This window comes from Malus domestica, chromosome 06, assembly GCF_042453785.1.
Source record: "Malus domestica chromosome 06, GDT2T_hap1".
NCBI lineage: Eukaryota > Viridiplantae > Streptophyta > Magnoliopsida > Rosales > Rosaceae > Malus > Malus domestica.
Genome location: NC_091666.1, coordinates 8,732,608 through 8,749,766, shown reverse-complemented (window position 1 = coordinate 8,749,766; position 17,159 = coordinate 8,732,608). Strand labels below are relative to the sequence as shown.

The 17,159-nt window shown below is 40.2% G+C and overlaps 1 protein-coding gene across 1 annotated transcript; it reads right to left on the bottom strand.

Annotated features, from left to right (window-relative positions):
- Positions 1–231: 231 nt before the first annotated feature.
- Positions 232–16,841, bottom strand: LOC103437113 (WAT1-related protein At5g47470). Its single transcript, XM_070823120.1, is given in 9 exon segments — positions 232–498; positions 586–737; positions 906–957; positions 959–1,068; positions 1,273–1,513; positions 1,760–1,876; positions 7,450–7,533; positions 7,642–7,779; positions 16,768–16,841. Coding segments are annotated over 9 exon segments (1,095 nt in total). The 3' UTR covers positions 232–371.
- Between the last annotated feature and the right edge of the window lie 318 nt (positions 16,842–17,159).

Genomic DNA, 17,159 nt, shown 5'->3' with positions numbered 1-17,159 from the left:
TATGGAAAATTCTAATATCCTTATCCCACAAGAAAACCATAAACAAAAATAAACTAATAACTAATTTTCCAACATAAAGTCAAATATTCCAAGTGGTATTTGTTGCCCCTTCATCATTCCGCAAAAACACAGCTAAAAATGCAGGAACTCTTGCTGATTAATGTCGAGCATTATTAAGCTAATTTATAACAATGTTACTGAATTTTTCGGTATACGAATTGTATCGTCACATTAACACTAGTACTATGCGTGGAAATCATGCACATTCCTTACGGCAGATTAGTCTATAGCCCGTAGAACGATTCCTTCAAATTTTATTTTATCTTTATCTGTCTAAAACTGAAACAAAAACCTATACGCAAACAATGATATCAACTTAAAAGAGGCTTCTCTGCATCAAACTCACTTTCTAAGTCAACCACATTTAAGTAGCCTTCCTTCCCCTTTGCCCATAGGAAGAAGTAGAGCCCAGTAAACATGAGGCACATACCAGCAAAGCTGCACTATTCAAGACCAAAGCAACAAATTAACCCAAAAATTTCGAAAAAGATCACGAGGGAAAATATACTTTAGTAGATAAAGTACCTTCCAACACTAATGGCATCTCCCAATGTTATAACTGAGAGAACAACTGAGAAGACTGTTCCAATGGGGTTAAACATGGAAACCAAAACCGGACCTCTTTTCTTCATTGCCCATCCGTTGAAGCTCACACATGCTCCGCTCACTGCACCTCCCTGTGAAGATTTGATTAAAAGAGTGGTGTTAAAGGCCGCAGTCATATATACTAAGCCCTTGGGACTAGCCGGAGTGATGACAGGTGGAGAAAGTGATTAGGATTATGACTTATTATACGTTCAATGCATACCAAAGTATCAAAAAAGAGACGGGAGAAGCGTACTCACCAGTAGAGAGAAGCCAATCAATTGTCTTGCACTCACAAGTGGCCAGCCAGTTTCTATTTTGGTTATCTTGAACATATTGTACAGCTGCAGTTAGAAGCACTCCTATCAAAGATGTTATGGCGCACAGGGACATAGGTGGAGGAAAATCACCCAAGGTTGTAGCCTGTCAAACATCACAAAAAGTACTAATAAATAACAAAATATAATATTACGCAAGGATGATCTGCTTTTCCTAGACAAGTGCTTATGTTGTCAGTCTGTAAATCTGTACTGCACATTTTTAAAAACCAACCATATCAGTGATTCAGATTTACAATCTGACCACAACCAACGTTAACAGTTATTTTCAACCTAGTTAAATGTTCACCTGCAAGACAATATTGCTGGACAAAACAAACACAGCAGCAAGGAGATACAAGCAACCAATAATCTTTTGCTTATCAAAGAGAAATTCAGGAGAACTAGCTCGAAATTGGGGCCCTGCTTCTGTTTTGGTAGGACTGGCGGCGCTTGGCATTACGCTCAGTGTGATAGCTCCTACTACACACAGAATTGTGCCTAGAATCTTCATTTTGCTGTATAGGCAACTAATTTTCACTCTCTCCAATCTGCGTAACCATTGTAAATTATGTTAGTATCTACTTTTAATTCAACAATTTTCCGTACATGAGATTTGCATTACAATCTTTTCCAACAAACACGAGACGAAATGTCACTAATCAGACCAAATGGTTATCCGCATGTTATGTTAACTATTCGATTAGTTTGCCACTTCTTTGTCTTCATCTTTTTCTTACCATTACATTTACTTTGGAAAAAAACGAAAGAAAGAAAAAAGATGTAAGGTTAAATACCTAACAGTACAGGCGATGACGAAAATAAACCCAGGAGAAAGGTTTGGCATGGCTGCTGCCATTGCTGGTGAGGTAAACTGGATTCCCTTTAGAAATAATGTCTGGAACAAAGTCTACCTGTGCAAAACAAGAAACCAAGAAAACAAATTACTACCACTTCTTCTTTCATGGCTTTCTACGTTTATTTTTTTTTAATTTAGAGAAGGAAGAGGACATGAAAGTGTAAAAACAAATTAAATTTAGGGTGGTAGCAAATTTACACCTTTTTTTACCTTCCACAAACCTCCTTCAATTTCGACCGTCAAATTAAATGAATTGAAGATGGTCAAATGACAGAAATTAACAGAATATGATTGAAAGGTAAAAAGAGTGTGTGAATATATAGCACCACCCTTGAATTTAAAGAATCTATATATATATTTCAGTTCAAAAGTTAATTTATATTTATTCAAAACCAAAAATCATCACTACGGGCCCATTTGATAATCATTTCAGTGTTTTGTTTCCTTTGTTTTAAAACATTGAAAACTAAAAACTTGTTTGGTTACAGTTTTAGATACCAAAGCCAAGCCAAATTTGAAAAACTCAAGAAAGTGGCCTTTTTAAAAAAAAAATTTATTTTTTTATCATAGCATCTGCATTTTATTCTCAAATCAAAAAGAGATTACAACTTTGTGATATAAAGGGAAAACAAAAATAGAAATGAAATGGTTATCGAACACCTCGATTTTTTTTTATGAAGAATACTCTATGTACTTCAATAAATTAAAACATGTAAAAGGCATGCAGCTCAAGTGGCTATATATGAAATTTTTACCGTTTGATTTTCCGACAAAAAATTATTGTGTATTAATAAGCCTGGTAATTTCTTACACAACTTATAACCAGAAAACTAAAGGACATAAAAGTAACAAGTCACCTGTTAAAAACTCGTTAAGATAACGGATTTGACATGACACGATTCGTTAAGCGACACGAATATGACAAACACGACTAGTCAGCTAGATCTTTCATTTACTCATACTGTGTGTACAATCATTGGAATTCATGATATGGATTTAGGTACAAGCACAAACAGTGGAAAAGAAGCCCTATCCATAATCCGTGTTTGCACACCTCTTTAAAAATTTAAAATGTTCATCCCTTTTAGGGAAAAAACCTCCCCCCCCCCTCCCTTCTCTTTGACACGAACACCTTAAATCCTCACACATATAGTGTGAGCTTCATCTAAAGAATTTGAAAGAAAATACTTATGTATTCTATATTATTAAGAAAATGTAATATTACAAAGATTAAATCTGTCAATCAAAGATAATAAACAACTATTATGCCATTTCAAGTTCAAAAGTTGAAGAATTTATTTTGGGTGCTTTATTAATATCACTCGCACTCTCCTATTTTTTATCTCAACCTTTACATTTTCAGTGTCTGCAAAGGGAAATTTGCATAAACATCACCTCACTTATTAGGAGTGCGCGCAAATACCATTACAAACTAAAAATCCTGTCAGTTTACCATACAAACTCATATTCTAGTGTGAATGTATCATTTCCCTTAATTTTTGTTAACAATTTAGTCAAACCATATTTCGAGCGCATGTAATATTTTTTAAGAAAAAATTAGTATCTGATCCTTAGTTACTAATGTTTATTGTTAGTTTTCAGATTTTAATCCAAGTCCTTAACATTAATGCAATAAATGAATTTACATGTCAGTTACATAATTTTTTAAAATAAAAATTAATAATTGATTTAGAATTTTAATACTCACACCTTTATTAAACTCCTAACTATTTTCAATTCAAAACATTTCCAAAAATAAATAAATAAATTATAATAAGTTTGTACCCATTAGCTTTTTTTTTTTAAATGTTTTCAATTTTTTTAATCTTATATGTCACAGCCCGTCCCGAAATTTATTTATCGTGGATGTGAAATGACGGAATTGCCCTTAAAGGCTATTAAGGTACGTGTGACATGTTATTCGGATAAATGTATACATCCCTAAGTTTTTGAAAAATTGAGTTGGATTAAAAATTTGTTTTATATTTTTTGTGGCTAGGGACTTAGGAGCACCCACACACTTAAAGTAAACCCCACTCTCTCTCTCCTATCCCGTATATCTCTCCCTTCTCTCAGAACTCTCTCTCTCTCCCTGTCGAACCGTACGGACACATTCACCCACGATCATCTAAGCACGGATCGAAGGTTTTGAAGGCACCATTGTGCTCGTGAGGACCCTACGAACTCACCCATACCCATTTCAGGTAAGAAACCTTTCGATTTCACGTTGAAAACTCGAGGTCCGATTTGAGTACTATTCATGAATTTTGTAATGGTTGGTTTTTAGGACAATCCAAGCTCACAGTGAGCTTTAGGAGTTTCTCACGAAGCTCGGGGACGTTCGTTTGAAGGTTTTGGACGTCAGGATCACAAGTTTCGAAGGTGGCCGATTTTGGGTGAAATTTCCCGACGTGATTTCGAAGGATTTGGAAGTTTTTAAAGATATAGCCTTCTTCCTCTCGTAATTTTTGAAGTTTTGGTGAAAATTTCATGGAAAATGGTTGAGAATCGAGTGAGAAAAGAGCGATTACAAGTCTACACAGTTTCTGGCGCCAGCGAGTTTTTCCGACGACTGGAGGTAGGGGATGACGCACGTGGGGGCGCTTGGACCCGTGCCTATTCCGGCGCGTGGGGGCGCGTGGCAAGTCCAAAATTTTTTCTAAAAATACCTCGACGTCCGTGACGTCGAGTAGGTCATCGTGGTATATTCATATACCCAAATTGAGCATCGTATGAGAAGTTATTACGTATTGTCAGTTATGTGCTTTAAATAACGTTTTTATAGTTGTTTCGCATATAGGTGATACCTATCCCGAGGACGAGCGCATTCAAGGACATCACGGGGGTTACGACCCTTCAACTTACCAGTGAGTGGGCATTATTTTCTATATTTACCTATATGCTATTGATTTTTCCCAGAAATCGAATTTTAATGAAAGTATGTTTTAAAATGTCATGCATGCATATTATATGAAATATATGAATTAGTATTTGATGCATATATGTGAATTGGTGTTGTGGACGCACAGGTGAGTATCAGGTGAGTTTTATGTTATTCATATGGTTTATTGATGATGTGAATTGTATTGAAAGCTCAAATCTGCACCCTTGGTGTTAGTGCTTATATTATTCACCCCGCACCACACGCTCACCTTGGATCCAAGTAGGTGCTTTTAGATTATTATACAGAGGGTTCCGACATGTCGTACAGACCACGAGAGGTGGTTCCGACTTGTAGGTGATTTTAGATTATTATACAGTTGTTGATGAGAGAAGCACTAGAGCGTATTCTTACACCTTTCTTATCGTACAGACTACTTCAGGTAGTTCCGATTTATGTGCAGAGTAGCGCTGTACAGGTCACTATGGTGACTCCAGTTGGATTGGATATTAAGCTTTAGAATTAACCGTACAGGACCAACTGCAGGGTCTCCGGTTGATTCCTTATTTCACCTGTTAATATGTTGCATCCTTATTTTGTTATTGACGCTTATGGCATGGCATACTTTCTGGTTTTTGATAAAAATTGGTGATTTGAGATATTTGAAGAATTTTATGCATATTATATTATTTTCTGAGAAAGTATACAGGTTTTACAGTGAGGGTTTAGAAATGTTGTTAAATTGAAATGTTTTCGAAAAGCTTTGTCTTACTGACACACTCAATTTTGTTTTACGCCCCTCCAGGTTCTAGATAGCAGCGTTGGTGGCCCACGAAGATTTCCACGGCGTACTAACAGACTACATAAATGTAGGACTCACCTGCGGGTGTTGTAATTTAGTTATGGTCCTACTTGACTGCACCTAGTACTTATGCTCTGAATATGTGTGTTTCATACTTAAACTCACTCTAGTACGTTACTTGGTTATTATTGCTAGTGGTTGGTTTTTATTCCTTCGTATTTCTCTTATTTATTGCTTCTGCGTCACACTTTTGGTTACGTCACGCCCACGTGACGGCCAGCATGCCTTGATTCTAGGATCGGGGTGTGTCATTATATGTACCCATTATGTAATTTTTTTCAAATTTTTAATCTTAAAATGTACTCATTCTTAAATATACCAATTTGTTATAAGTAAAATGTACTCTTTATATATATATATATATATATATATATATAATTTTTTTTTTCTAATCCATTTTTAAACTTATATGGGTACATTCTCTTTTCTTTGATTTGAGAATGCATCTATGTCAAGTTTAATCGAAGAAATTTACTAATGTTATTAAGCCTAACATTTTTTTTTTTTGTGGTTTTGAAAAATGTACCCATGTTTTGGTACAATAATTTTTTGCTTAATTTGATGAATGTACCCATGTTTATACACACACACACACACAATAGTAATAATTTATATTCTAAAATTTTTAATCCCACAAATTATGGGTTTTTATTTAAAATCTCATTAACATAAACAACTATAAATTTCAAATTTTAATTTAAAAAATATTGTAACATACATATAAATAAATTATCATATTAATTTCAAGGACTTTGATTAAAAATTGAAAACCAACAATATTTCAGTTAAAAAATATTCATAGTTAAGGAGCGTGTCCAAAGTCTCCCAATCATATTTTTGCTACTTCAAGACCTATGGACGAACCAGTGTAAGAACTTCATTAACCAAAGCTTTGGGACATATATTCCGCCTTCTTCGAGAACAAGTTGTAGCTAATGAAATTCTTGTCCCAAGTTATCTAGGAGTCAAAGTGGTGAGAATAAAAAGGAAAAATGCTCACTTGCACAACATATAATGAGTTCTGATGAAATTTCAAACGAAAAATAAAAGAGATCAACATAAACATATTTATTGGTGTATAAATGTATTTGCTGTGTTAGGTTTATTATAAGCTTTGTGCAGGTTTTAATGTAAGCCATTGGATCATATTCCATATGATATCTAGATTAGATTGTAATGAGTCATATCTCATGACAAGTGTAAGCATCTTACATGATGGCTTAGAAATGAATGGTTGTGATGTTTTGTAATGTTGTGAGAGAGAGAAACTGCTTCTCACTCCTCCAACGGTAAAACATGCTCTTTGAGTTCCTTGTTTAGAGAGCAAGCTGAATATATTGAAATTTTAAGAAAACCTCTGTTCTTAGTGTGTGCTTTTACTGTTCCATTGAATCTACCCGAAATCAAACGCTAATAATATTTCCATGTAAAAAAGATACACATATGACATCATCAAAACTCTCAGTTATGCTTGTCCTCTTCTTTTACCAGGAAAATACATAATACTTTTTTATTTTTGTTCTCTGAAAAAAAAAAATACATTAGCTTCGAAGGTTCATATATTATGACTGGGGGGAATTCAAAACATGTATATAAAGGTCTTCTGGCCAGCAATTTCCAGCATAGGTTTTAAAAATAACTCAAATGAAATATAGAAGAAAAACCCTAAAAAAATCCATCGAGAGTTTGGTGAAATTGAAGAACACTAATTAGATTGCATATCCTAAATTTAGACCGAGTGATCCTTCACTTTCCACATTATCAGGAGAGAAAAAAGGTAGCACAGAATAAAAAAAGTGAATCTAAAAGTGGTTTCCAGATAAAATTCAAGGGAATTATGCAAAGGATAACTAACTAGAAACAAAAGATTTTAGAAATTTTGTACCCTCCAAAGGCGATCAAAACCAACCGTATCATGAACTTCAAGCTGATTTTCTTCGGCCACAAATGTATCATCAAACATCGAAATCTACTAAAACCAAAATATTTATTTAATCTAAAAAAAACCAAGAAATTAATTAATATAATGACTTTAATTATTAATATCCTCGCTGAAGAGAATTGCGTATTTACGTACCTTTCAAAATAAGCAGCAATGGGACATAGGATGATGAAAGTGGCCAAGGTAGAGAAGATAACAATGGTGAGAGGATCAAGCCCAAAAGACATTACATAGCTTAGCAACACAGCATTCCCAGCATACACAAATTGCACCCTGTGGAGCAAAAAATAATCGCAATGCGACACGTGGATTTTTGGGTAAATGAGGACAAAAATACTCTTGAGGCATACTGAGATTCCTACGTGCGAGAAGCGGACAATCATCCGTCAATCAAGTCAAAAGTGTCCAAAATAGGTAACAAATTCAAAGATATTCTCATCCATGCTCATCTTAGGTAATTATTTTATAACCTACATAACATTCCATTTCAGTGGAGGTTAATTGACTAATTAATGGATTAATTAGGAATTAATCCATTAATCACCAATTAAATCATCCATTACACCCCCAAAAATACCCAAGGGCCGGCCACTCTTTCTTCCAAAGAGGGCCGGTCATGCTCTATAAATATGACTCCATTTTCTCTAAAAAGCTAGTTCCAACACTCTTGCAAAACTCCCAAAAACTCTCTGAATTCTAACTTTGGCATCGGAGGTTCTTCAGCCAAAGCCCCCCCCCCCCAATTCATCGTGGGCGCATGAGGCTTTTGGCCTTAACCAAAGGTGTTAGTTGTTTTGTACGTGCAATTTTGTCCAAGATCAAGGAGGAAGAAATTTGTATCCATAAATTGGTGCTTTCATTGAGAAAAGAAAACCACACTCGTAGAAGACTCTCGCTTAAAAAAGGTTTTTCTCTATTTTCTAGTCTACTTGTATTTTTTTGTACGTTCTTATTATTAGAATTTTTTGTTTGCAAAGATTCTTTGATAAAACATAAAAGAAGAATACAATGGCTAGAAATTTAGAAAATTCCACGAGTGAAAATTCTAATATCCAAGGAATGGGACCATGGCGATCCACGAGGCTAAATGCGACAATAAGTGGAGCGGCACCACCACAAATTTCCACCATGGGAACCACCGCGGTGGCTACCTTGGTAGCCACCCATGGCGAGGTCCATGGCGCCTTCACCACGACCCAAGCCATGTCATTCCAAGCCCAACGCAAACTCAATGCGTTGCCAAGCCGAGCCCAAGCCTCGCACCCATGTGCATCACATTCCGAGCAGCCCACTCTCGTGGCCCAGCTTACTCTTGCAGCCCAGTCTGCTCCCGTGGCTTTCCAAGTAGCCCAAATCCATCCAAGATTAGTTCAATTATCCCGGCTCCAAATTTCTAAATTGACGATCAAACCAGGAACATTTTCAGCATATTTTTCTGCGGATTTGGCATTTCCCAACTCAAATCTGGCACCCGGAGTCTACCATATTTCCACTGCTCAAGAATACGCATTCATTCCAAGATATTCCAAGCCAAATAGAGAACAACACTTGTCTCAAGAAGTCATAGAGTTAACGAACGCCCTCGCACAGCAGACAACCTTGGTGAACCAGCTCTTGCAACGTGCTCTAGATGAGGTGTCCCGAAGTAGGACAAGGGCAAACAAAGAACCTCTCCAATAGCGTCCCAGCAAGCAGCCACTTGACCAGCCACGAACCGAGCGTTCAGGCAATGTACACTCCCGATTGGGCCCTTGAGATAAGGTATACTCCCGTCTTAGAACGCGGAGGAGTGTGCACTCTCGACTAGGCCCACAAGTGAGCATACATTCATAGTTAGGATCACACTCCGATAGTCAACATGAGCAACCTTCCAGGCGAAGTGTTCATTCGCGACTAAGCCCACAAGGAGCATCCTCCACTGCTCAAGAAGGCGCATTCATTCCAAGCTATTCTAACCCAAATAGAGAATAACACTTGTCTCAACAAGTTATAGAGTTGACGAGCGCCCTCGCACAGCAGACGACCTTGGTGAACCTGCTTTTGTAGTGCACCGAGATGTAAGGTGCTTTAGACGAGGTGTCTTAAAGTAAGACAAGGGCAGACAAAGAACCTCTCTAGCAGCATCCCGACAAGCAGCCACTCGACCAGCCACGAACCGAACGTTCAGGCAGTTTACACTCCTGATTGGGCCCTCGAGATATTGTATACTCCCATCTTAGAGTTCAGATGAATGTGCACTCTCGACTAGGCCTATAGACGAGCATACATTCATAGTTGGGGCCACACTCCAATAGTCAACATGAGCAACCTTCCAGGTGAAGTGTTCATTCGCGGCTAAGCCCGCAAGGAGCATTATCCACCTCACATCGGAGTAGGCAACACAATGGACGGAGAGAAGCAGTCACTCAATCCAACTTAAGTTCAACCGGCAAGCTGCGAAGAACTCGCTCACCTACTAGGAACACGCTACATGCACCGCATCCACGACATAGACGAGCCAAACACATGGAAGAGCAGCTTAGACCAGCAAGTCACGGTTGGGGGCAGCCGAGAGCTCCACTACCTCAACAAAGGCAAATTCAAGAAGAAGTAGAGAGACTATTGACCAAGCAATTACGTAATTTCTAACGCAACGAGGTCACCAACGAGGCACTACGACGGAACATGACCAACATAAGCAGGTTACCCTTCACGGACGAGATCGAGCAGGCAGAGCCTCCACGCGAGTTTAGCATGCCACATTTCATATCTTTCAAATGGGATGAAGACTCGAAGAGACACTTAAATCATTACCGAAGCGTAATGATCCTATATCGAAACAACGATGATCTTATGTGCAAGATATTCGCCACTACTCTACAAGGCGAGGCGCAAGATTGGTTTTACACCCTGCCGCCACAATCCATCCGGAATTTCGACAAACTTTCTTTAGTTTTCACCAAAGAATATTCATCCTGTCGCTCAATAAAAAAAAAGTCTGACCATTTGTTTGACGTCAAGAAGAACCCAAAGGAGTCGCTTCGCAACTATGTGAGGAGGTTCAAAACAGAGAAGGCAAGGATAGTAGGATGCAACGACTCGATAGCTAGAGCAGCCTTCCAAAAAGGAATTCCAGCAGACCACTCGCTATTCAGAAAATTGATCATGAAGAATACCTAACTCTAGCAGACTCTTTTGCTCTGGCAAAAAAGCATGCACTTTGAGACGAGACTTGCCAATGCACATTTAAGGACTTGAAGAAGTACCCGACATCACCTCCATATTATCTAAACCGAATGCAGCGGAGGACTCATTCGCATGTTTGACGATATCTGAAACAGTAATAAGCTCTACTATCATACGAGAAGAGTTGAAGGCCCGACTACCTGTATTCTATAGTTCAAAAGCTCTCCCCGATGCTATTAGAAATTCAAAAGCTAACTTTGGTGATAGTTGTTGTAACCTGGAAGCTCAAGTTTTACCTTCAAATGCACGCAGTCATCATCATGACGCCCTATTCTATCGAATCCAGACGTGTAACGATAAAGGCGTAGACTCTGGCGGATGCAAAGTTTTCTAACGAACGCAACAACTCAGCCCAAAAAACATGCCAAGGGTAGATGAACACTGGAATGAACACTCAGAAGCAAGTTTTATCCTCGTCACCCCATAAGATTCTATATAAGAGCAACATGTACCGACAGTTGAGCACTACCTTCTGCTGCGCGTCACACAGCCCTAGCCGACCCTTGCTCCATTATTCAGGTCTAGAGTGGCCCATACCGGTAATTGAGCATCTCCTGCTACATATAACATGGCCCCAGCTCCACGGCTCCCTATCGCGCCTTCACGCCTAGCCTTGACAACCCAACAGAGCGGCCCAATGATGCCCCCATGGCAGCCAAGCACACTTTAGCTGCACCCGCTCCCTCAATTGAGATTTCTGGCATTTGCATGTTGACGGCGCATCCAACTACAAAGGCTCGTGATCAGCCGTGATTCTTGTCACCCCAGACGGCTCAATGCTTGAACAGGCAATCACTTTAAGCTTCAAAGCATCTAACAACGAAGCAGAGTACAAAACCCTACTAGCAGGCTTCCGAATGGCAAGAGACTTGGCAGTGAAAAAGCTCGCAATTCATTCTGATTCCCAGCTAATCACTAGCAAGACTGCTTGAGGCGTTTCAGACTTACACCCTTAATCAAGTTCCACAGGCAGACAATGCTTACACAGACGTACTAGCCAGCCTAGGCTTCACCCTCGATCACTAACTCAAACGCTCTATTCCGGTGGAATATCTTGACAAGCCAAGCATAGAGACGGAGCCAGCAGCCTAAGTGTCACAACATTCTCAACCAATGATCCCACACCGGATCACATCTCCGCTGCCTAGCGCCTCCCGACGACTTGAAGGTTCTAAGCTCAATCCACGAAGGTGTTTGTAGAAACCACTCCGGAAACCGATCCTTAGCACAAAAAGCTCTTACCATAGGCTACTATTGGCCTATCATGCACCAAGATGTTAAGGAGTTAGTACAAAAGTGCAACCGCTACCAACGCTACAAGCCGGTACCAGCACTGCCTGCCAGGGAGCAACACCAGCAGACGAGTCCTTGGCTGTTCATGCAGTGGGCAATCGACTTGGTAGGACCTATGCTGCCTGCTACTAGGGCAGAGGCATGATGATCGTGGCAATAAACTATTTCACCAAATGTGTAGAAGTAGAGCCCATGATGATCATGATTCAGATGGACACAGAACGCTTCATATGGAGGAACATCATTTGTCGATTTGGCATCCCTCAGTCCATCGTCACCCATAATGGCCCACAATTCATAGGCAGAGATTTAGAGAAGTTCTTCCAAGAATATGGCACCAAGCAGCACATGACCATGTTGAGATATCCTCAAAACAATGGGCAGGTCGAAGCGTCCAACAAAATGATCCTCGACTGCCTCAAGAAATCCCTCACCAACAAGAAGGAAAAATGGCCAGAAAAACTCCCTGGATGTCTATGGTCATATTGCACCACCAAAAGACGAGCAACCAGTGAGACTTCTTTCTCTTTGGCATTTGGTTCGGAAGCAATCATTCATCCAAATGTCATCAAGCCAAGTATATCGCTCTACTACCAAGCATTAAGCAGAACAGTAAGAAGATGGTCACAAGTTTAGATTTGGCAGAGGAGAAGCGCGAGCAGATCAGTACCCGTATTGCAGCCTACCAACAGCAGCTTTTCTCCAGCTACAACAAAAGGGCTAAGATCCGGCAATTCTCTACCTAAAGAGAAGGCTCCAAAAAAATGGATCCTATCTGGGAAGGTCTGTACAAGATCAACAAAATAGGCAGCAAGAGTAATTACACCCTTGCCATCATGAAATGACAAAAAGATCAAAAAGCAGTGGAATGCCTACAATCTGAGAAAGTACCATATGTGACCTCCCATTACATCAAAGCCTGAAAGCTCAAGCAATTCGACGGGCACCACCTCATAAGTTGAGGACTATCCAGTTGTTATGCAGTTCCTACCTTACAACTAAGTTCTCGTTCGTTTCACTCATTTTTCAATGAGGAATTTAGAAGTAATCACAACTTGGCTCGGCTACATGCTTACAACAACTGATCACTCCTGCATTTCAAAAGAAAACCATGCCATTCTTAGGGACTCATCGCAGGAATTGAACTCCCTAAGAGACCAACCATGCTCTCAAGTGCGAGAGGGTAAACCAATTCCCCGACACCTACATGGGTCAGCTTTCCAAAACGAGAGGATAAACTTTACACTCCGAATATCCAAACGTGGATAAGCCTGGCTGCCCTAGTATAACTAGATGCACGATGGCTTACGTCGAGATTCCTAGAAGTAGCCATAATGGTCTTTTTCAAGGCTTAGCTAACTGAAGGATTTCAGATCTCTTGGCCTAATCCACGGGGAACCGAGCCCTAGAGACGGAGGGGGCACATTATGCAGTATGCCCTACAGACAGCTGCCTTGGAACCTTAAAGTTGCTACCGAGTGCACTAAGGTAGCCTATGGTTTCCGGAAGAATGCCTACGGCTTGCCCTTCGATAAGTAAAACCACGCTAGATTTATGCAACCGCACATTCTTGTGAAAGGTTAAACAAGCTAGCATGCATATACGAAGCGTTATCCACTCCCAACATGCTACGTAGTCGATAAGCTTCACCTCTGCCAAGCACAGAACAACCTACACCAAGTCCTAAAGTGTTGTGATACTTGCTACACAACCTACGGAATTGGAGAAAGCCAACGTTAACAGTCTAGTGGTTATGTGGACTTGTCTACTTCTATAAGTTGGCATCCGGCTGCCAACCCTATGGCTAACAACTTTGCAAAGTTCTACACCAACACCTACAGCTGCATAGGCTATGCGAGTTTGTCTGCTTATAAAAAAATAGCACGTCTGCCACTGGACTATAAAGTTTAAAGGTTAGGGCATGAATAAAAGAAGCGAAGATGACGAAAAGTGAATGAAGCATGTTTATAAACAATTAGAAAAGGCCAAAGGAGTTCAAGCAAAACAAGAGCTACAAGGAAAAAAAAATCCTAAAGGCTACCAAAAGGACTACACTTTAGCATCATCCAGCACTTCACCCCCGGCTACCCCAGCTTGTACACCAACTTATCCAACTACTTCACCAATGGAAGCCTCAAAAGTAAAAGCAAGCAAGTCTTCCGAAGAAATAGAGAAGGTCTCGAAACCTCAAGCCCATCATTTTCACCCTTTAGCTGCTCATTCTCCTCAAACAGACCAACACGAATGCGCTGCAGCTCATCCACTTTCTTCTTCAGACTTTCGTTGATCTTCAGTACACCTTGAAGTTCCAACACTTAGTGTTCAAGCCTATCAACGATTCTCTTGAAGTGGATCACTTGATTATAAGCAGCAATCAACTCTTCATCCTTTGCATAAGCAGCGAAACGAAGCTCAAAAACTGCAAACTCAAGATCTTGAATCTAAGGTATGTAACATCCAATCTCATTTTCTGTACTTTCACACTTAACTTGGATCGCGTCAAGCCTAGTCTTCAAGTCAACGATCTCTTGGTAAGCGGTCTCAAGCTGCAGAGAATTAGGGGCAGAAATATTATACCCCTTCAAAGAAACGAGCTCAGAATCCAACCTCTTGATCTCCTCAACCAAGGAATAAGCTTCAACTACCATAGTCTTTACCACCTCCTTGACAGCCTTGCTACATCTACATCATAGAAAGCAGAGCAGTCATTCTATATTGGGTCCTATGCTTCGCAAAGAAACTTGGGCAAACAACCTTTCTAACGCTATCAACAAACTTGGCACAATGGTCCATGTCTTCAAGCAGATATGGTATTAAAAGTACATGGATCTCAGCAACCTCCCCAGAAGTAGGATTAGTGAATTTCTCACAGCTGCCCATGCGAACAGTCTCTTCTTTTCCAGCAGGCAAGTCCAGCAGGCTAGTCAGTCTCTACAGTAGAGGGAGTGGGCCTTAACGCCACTTTAGCAGTAGAGTCCACCTTATCGCTCTTCATAACAGCAAGCCTCTCCAAAGGTGAACCAGACTTAACTCCTAACGAACGTCTTGGTACAAACTTCGGCATTGGGGGCACGACAAAACCTCTACGATGAGCAATCCTATCAGCAATCGTACTAGCTATTCTCGATGGCAGGCACCACATGCTCAGATCTAGCAGCTTCATTTTTCTTCCCATCGGAAGAAGTCCTGCCAATCACAGACCTCTCAGCAGCAGGCAGACCATCACGAGCAGTGGAAGAAGTCTTCAGTTTTCTCTTAACCAACATCTCTTCAGCAGGCGGGGAAGATCTCTTATTTCCACCTTCATTCATAGTAAGCTCTACGACAGTGATCAGATGAGCCAATGCATCCGCCTTAATCCTCTTTACCTCATCTTTCGGGGGCAGCCTACATTTCTCCCGACAAAGAGGACTAAGCAGCCAACGATATTCAAGGTACTCAACAGAGGAGCTCAACCCAGCATTCTAGCAGGCAGGAGGCCTGCATGCCCAACATTCCAATAACCCATGAGCTCTCATAACCTACTTATTTCTCTCAGTCGCTAGCCTGGCCCGAGTCAGGTCCAAGAGCCCAAAAGACTTAAGCTATACGGCTCGCCTAACACTGCGTCCTAGAGCCACAATCTGTTACCCCAGCCGCACAAGCTGCCCTTGGCTCTAACCAAGCCGAGCTGCCCAAGCAGTGGTCCCTGCCACAACACCTCATCGGCCCATGCCGAGCCGACTCCTAGCCCCTGCCAGCCGACATGATGTACCATCCCGACGACTGCCCCGCGACAACACTATCCAAAAAAAAGACAAGAAAAATTAAATTTTTCTTACATCGGTGCGGCACGGAGAAGATGAAGAAATCAACGAAAGACGGTCATTTGCACGAGCAAGATGTAGAAGATTGCTAAGTGAGGGGGAACAAATATCCTCTAAGCTCTCTCTCTCTTGTAGGGTAGAGTAAATCGTTCTCCAAAGTTGATTTAACAACCCACTTAAGGTGGACTTAAATAGACTTTGAGAGAAATTTATTTCCCTTTCCTAGAATGATCTAATTTCCTATTAAAGAGCGAATCTACATCAAAAAAGGAAGCAGTCCTATGTGTCATAAAGCAAGAAGATCTCTACATCTGCTGCCATTTCCTACAAGCAGCCCAACAGGTGTGGGGGCATTTGTGGAGCCAAAAATAATCACAAGGCGACACATGAATTTTTGGATAAATGAGGACAAAAATACCCTTGAGGCATACTGAGATTCCTACGCGCGAGCAGCGGACAATCATCCATCAATCAAGTCAAAAGTGTCCAATATAGGTAACAAATTCAAAGATATTCTCATCCATCCTCATCTTAAGTAATTATTTTATAACCTACATAACATTCCATTTAAGTGGAGGTTAATTGGCTAATTAATGGATTAATTCCTAATTAATCCATTAATCACCAATTAAATCATCCATTACACCCCCAAAAATACCCAAGGGCTGGCCACTCTTTCTTCCAAAGAGGGCCAGTCATGCTCTATAAATAGGACTCCATTTTCTCTAAAAAGCTAGTTCCAACACTCTTGCAAAACTCCCAAAAACTCTCTAAATACTTTTCTCTCTAAATTCTAACTTTAGCATCAGAGGTTCTTCGGCTAAAGCTCCCCCATTGATCGTGGGCACGTGAAGCTTTTGGCCTTAACCAAAGGTATTAGTTATTTTGTAGGTGCAATTATGTCCAAGATCAAGGAGGAAGAAATTTGCATCCACACACCCCTACCAACCCCCATATTATTGCAACGTCTTCAATCACCTCCCTCTTCATCCTGAACAATACTTCCACCATATTTTCCTTGTTTCCTTCTCACCACAAAAAATTCAGATTAAAACCCTAAAACAAACATTGTATTTCTTGCTGTTGTTGCTTCGTATGTCATCGTCTTTCCTGGTTTTCCAGCTTTAAGGTATTGGTTCTTGGTTTCCGTTACGGTTTGGTATTTTCGTCCTTGCAATTTTATTTGGTTAAGTTTTCTCATCAATCATGTTCAGCTAACGTTCATGGGGGTTGAGACAGTTTTCTAGATTTTATTCTCCTCTAGCCAGTCTTCTCTCATGGCCTTTCGGGTGAAAGCTAATCTCTCTTGTCCGTTTTTTAGTAAATAAA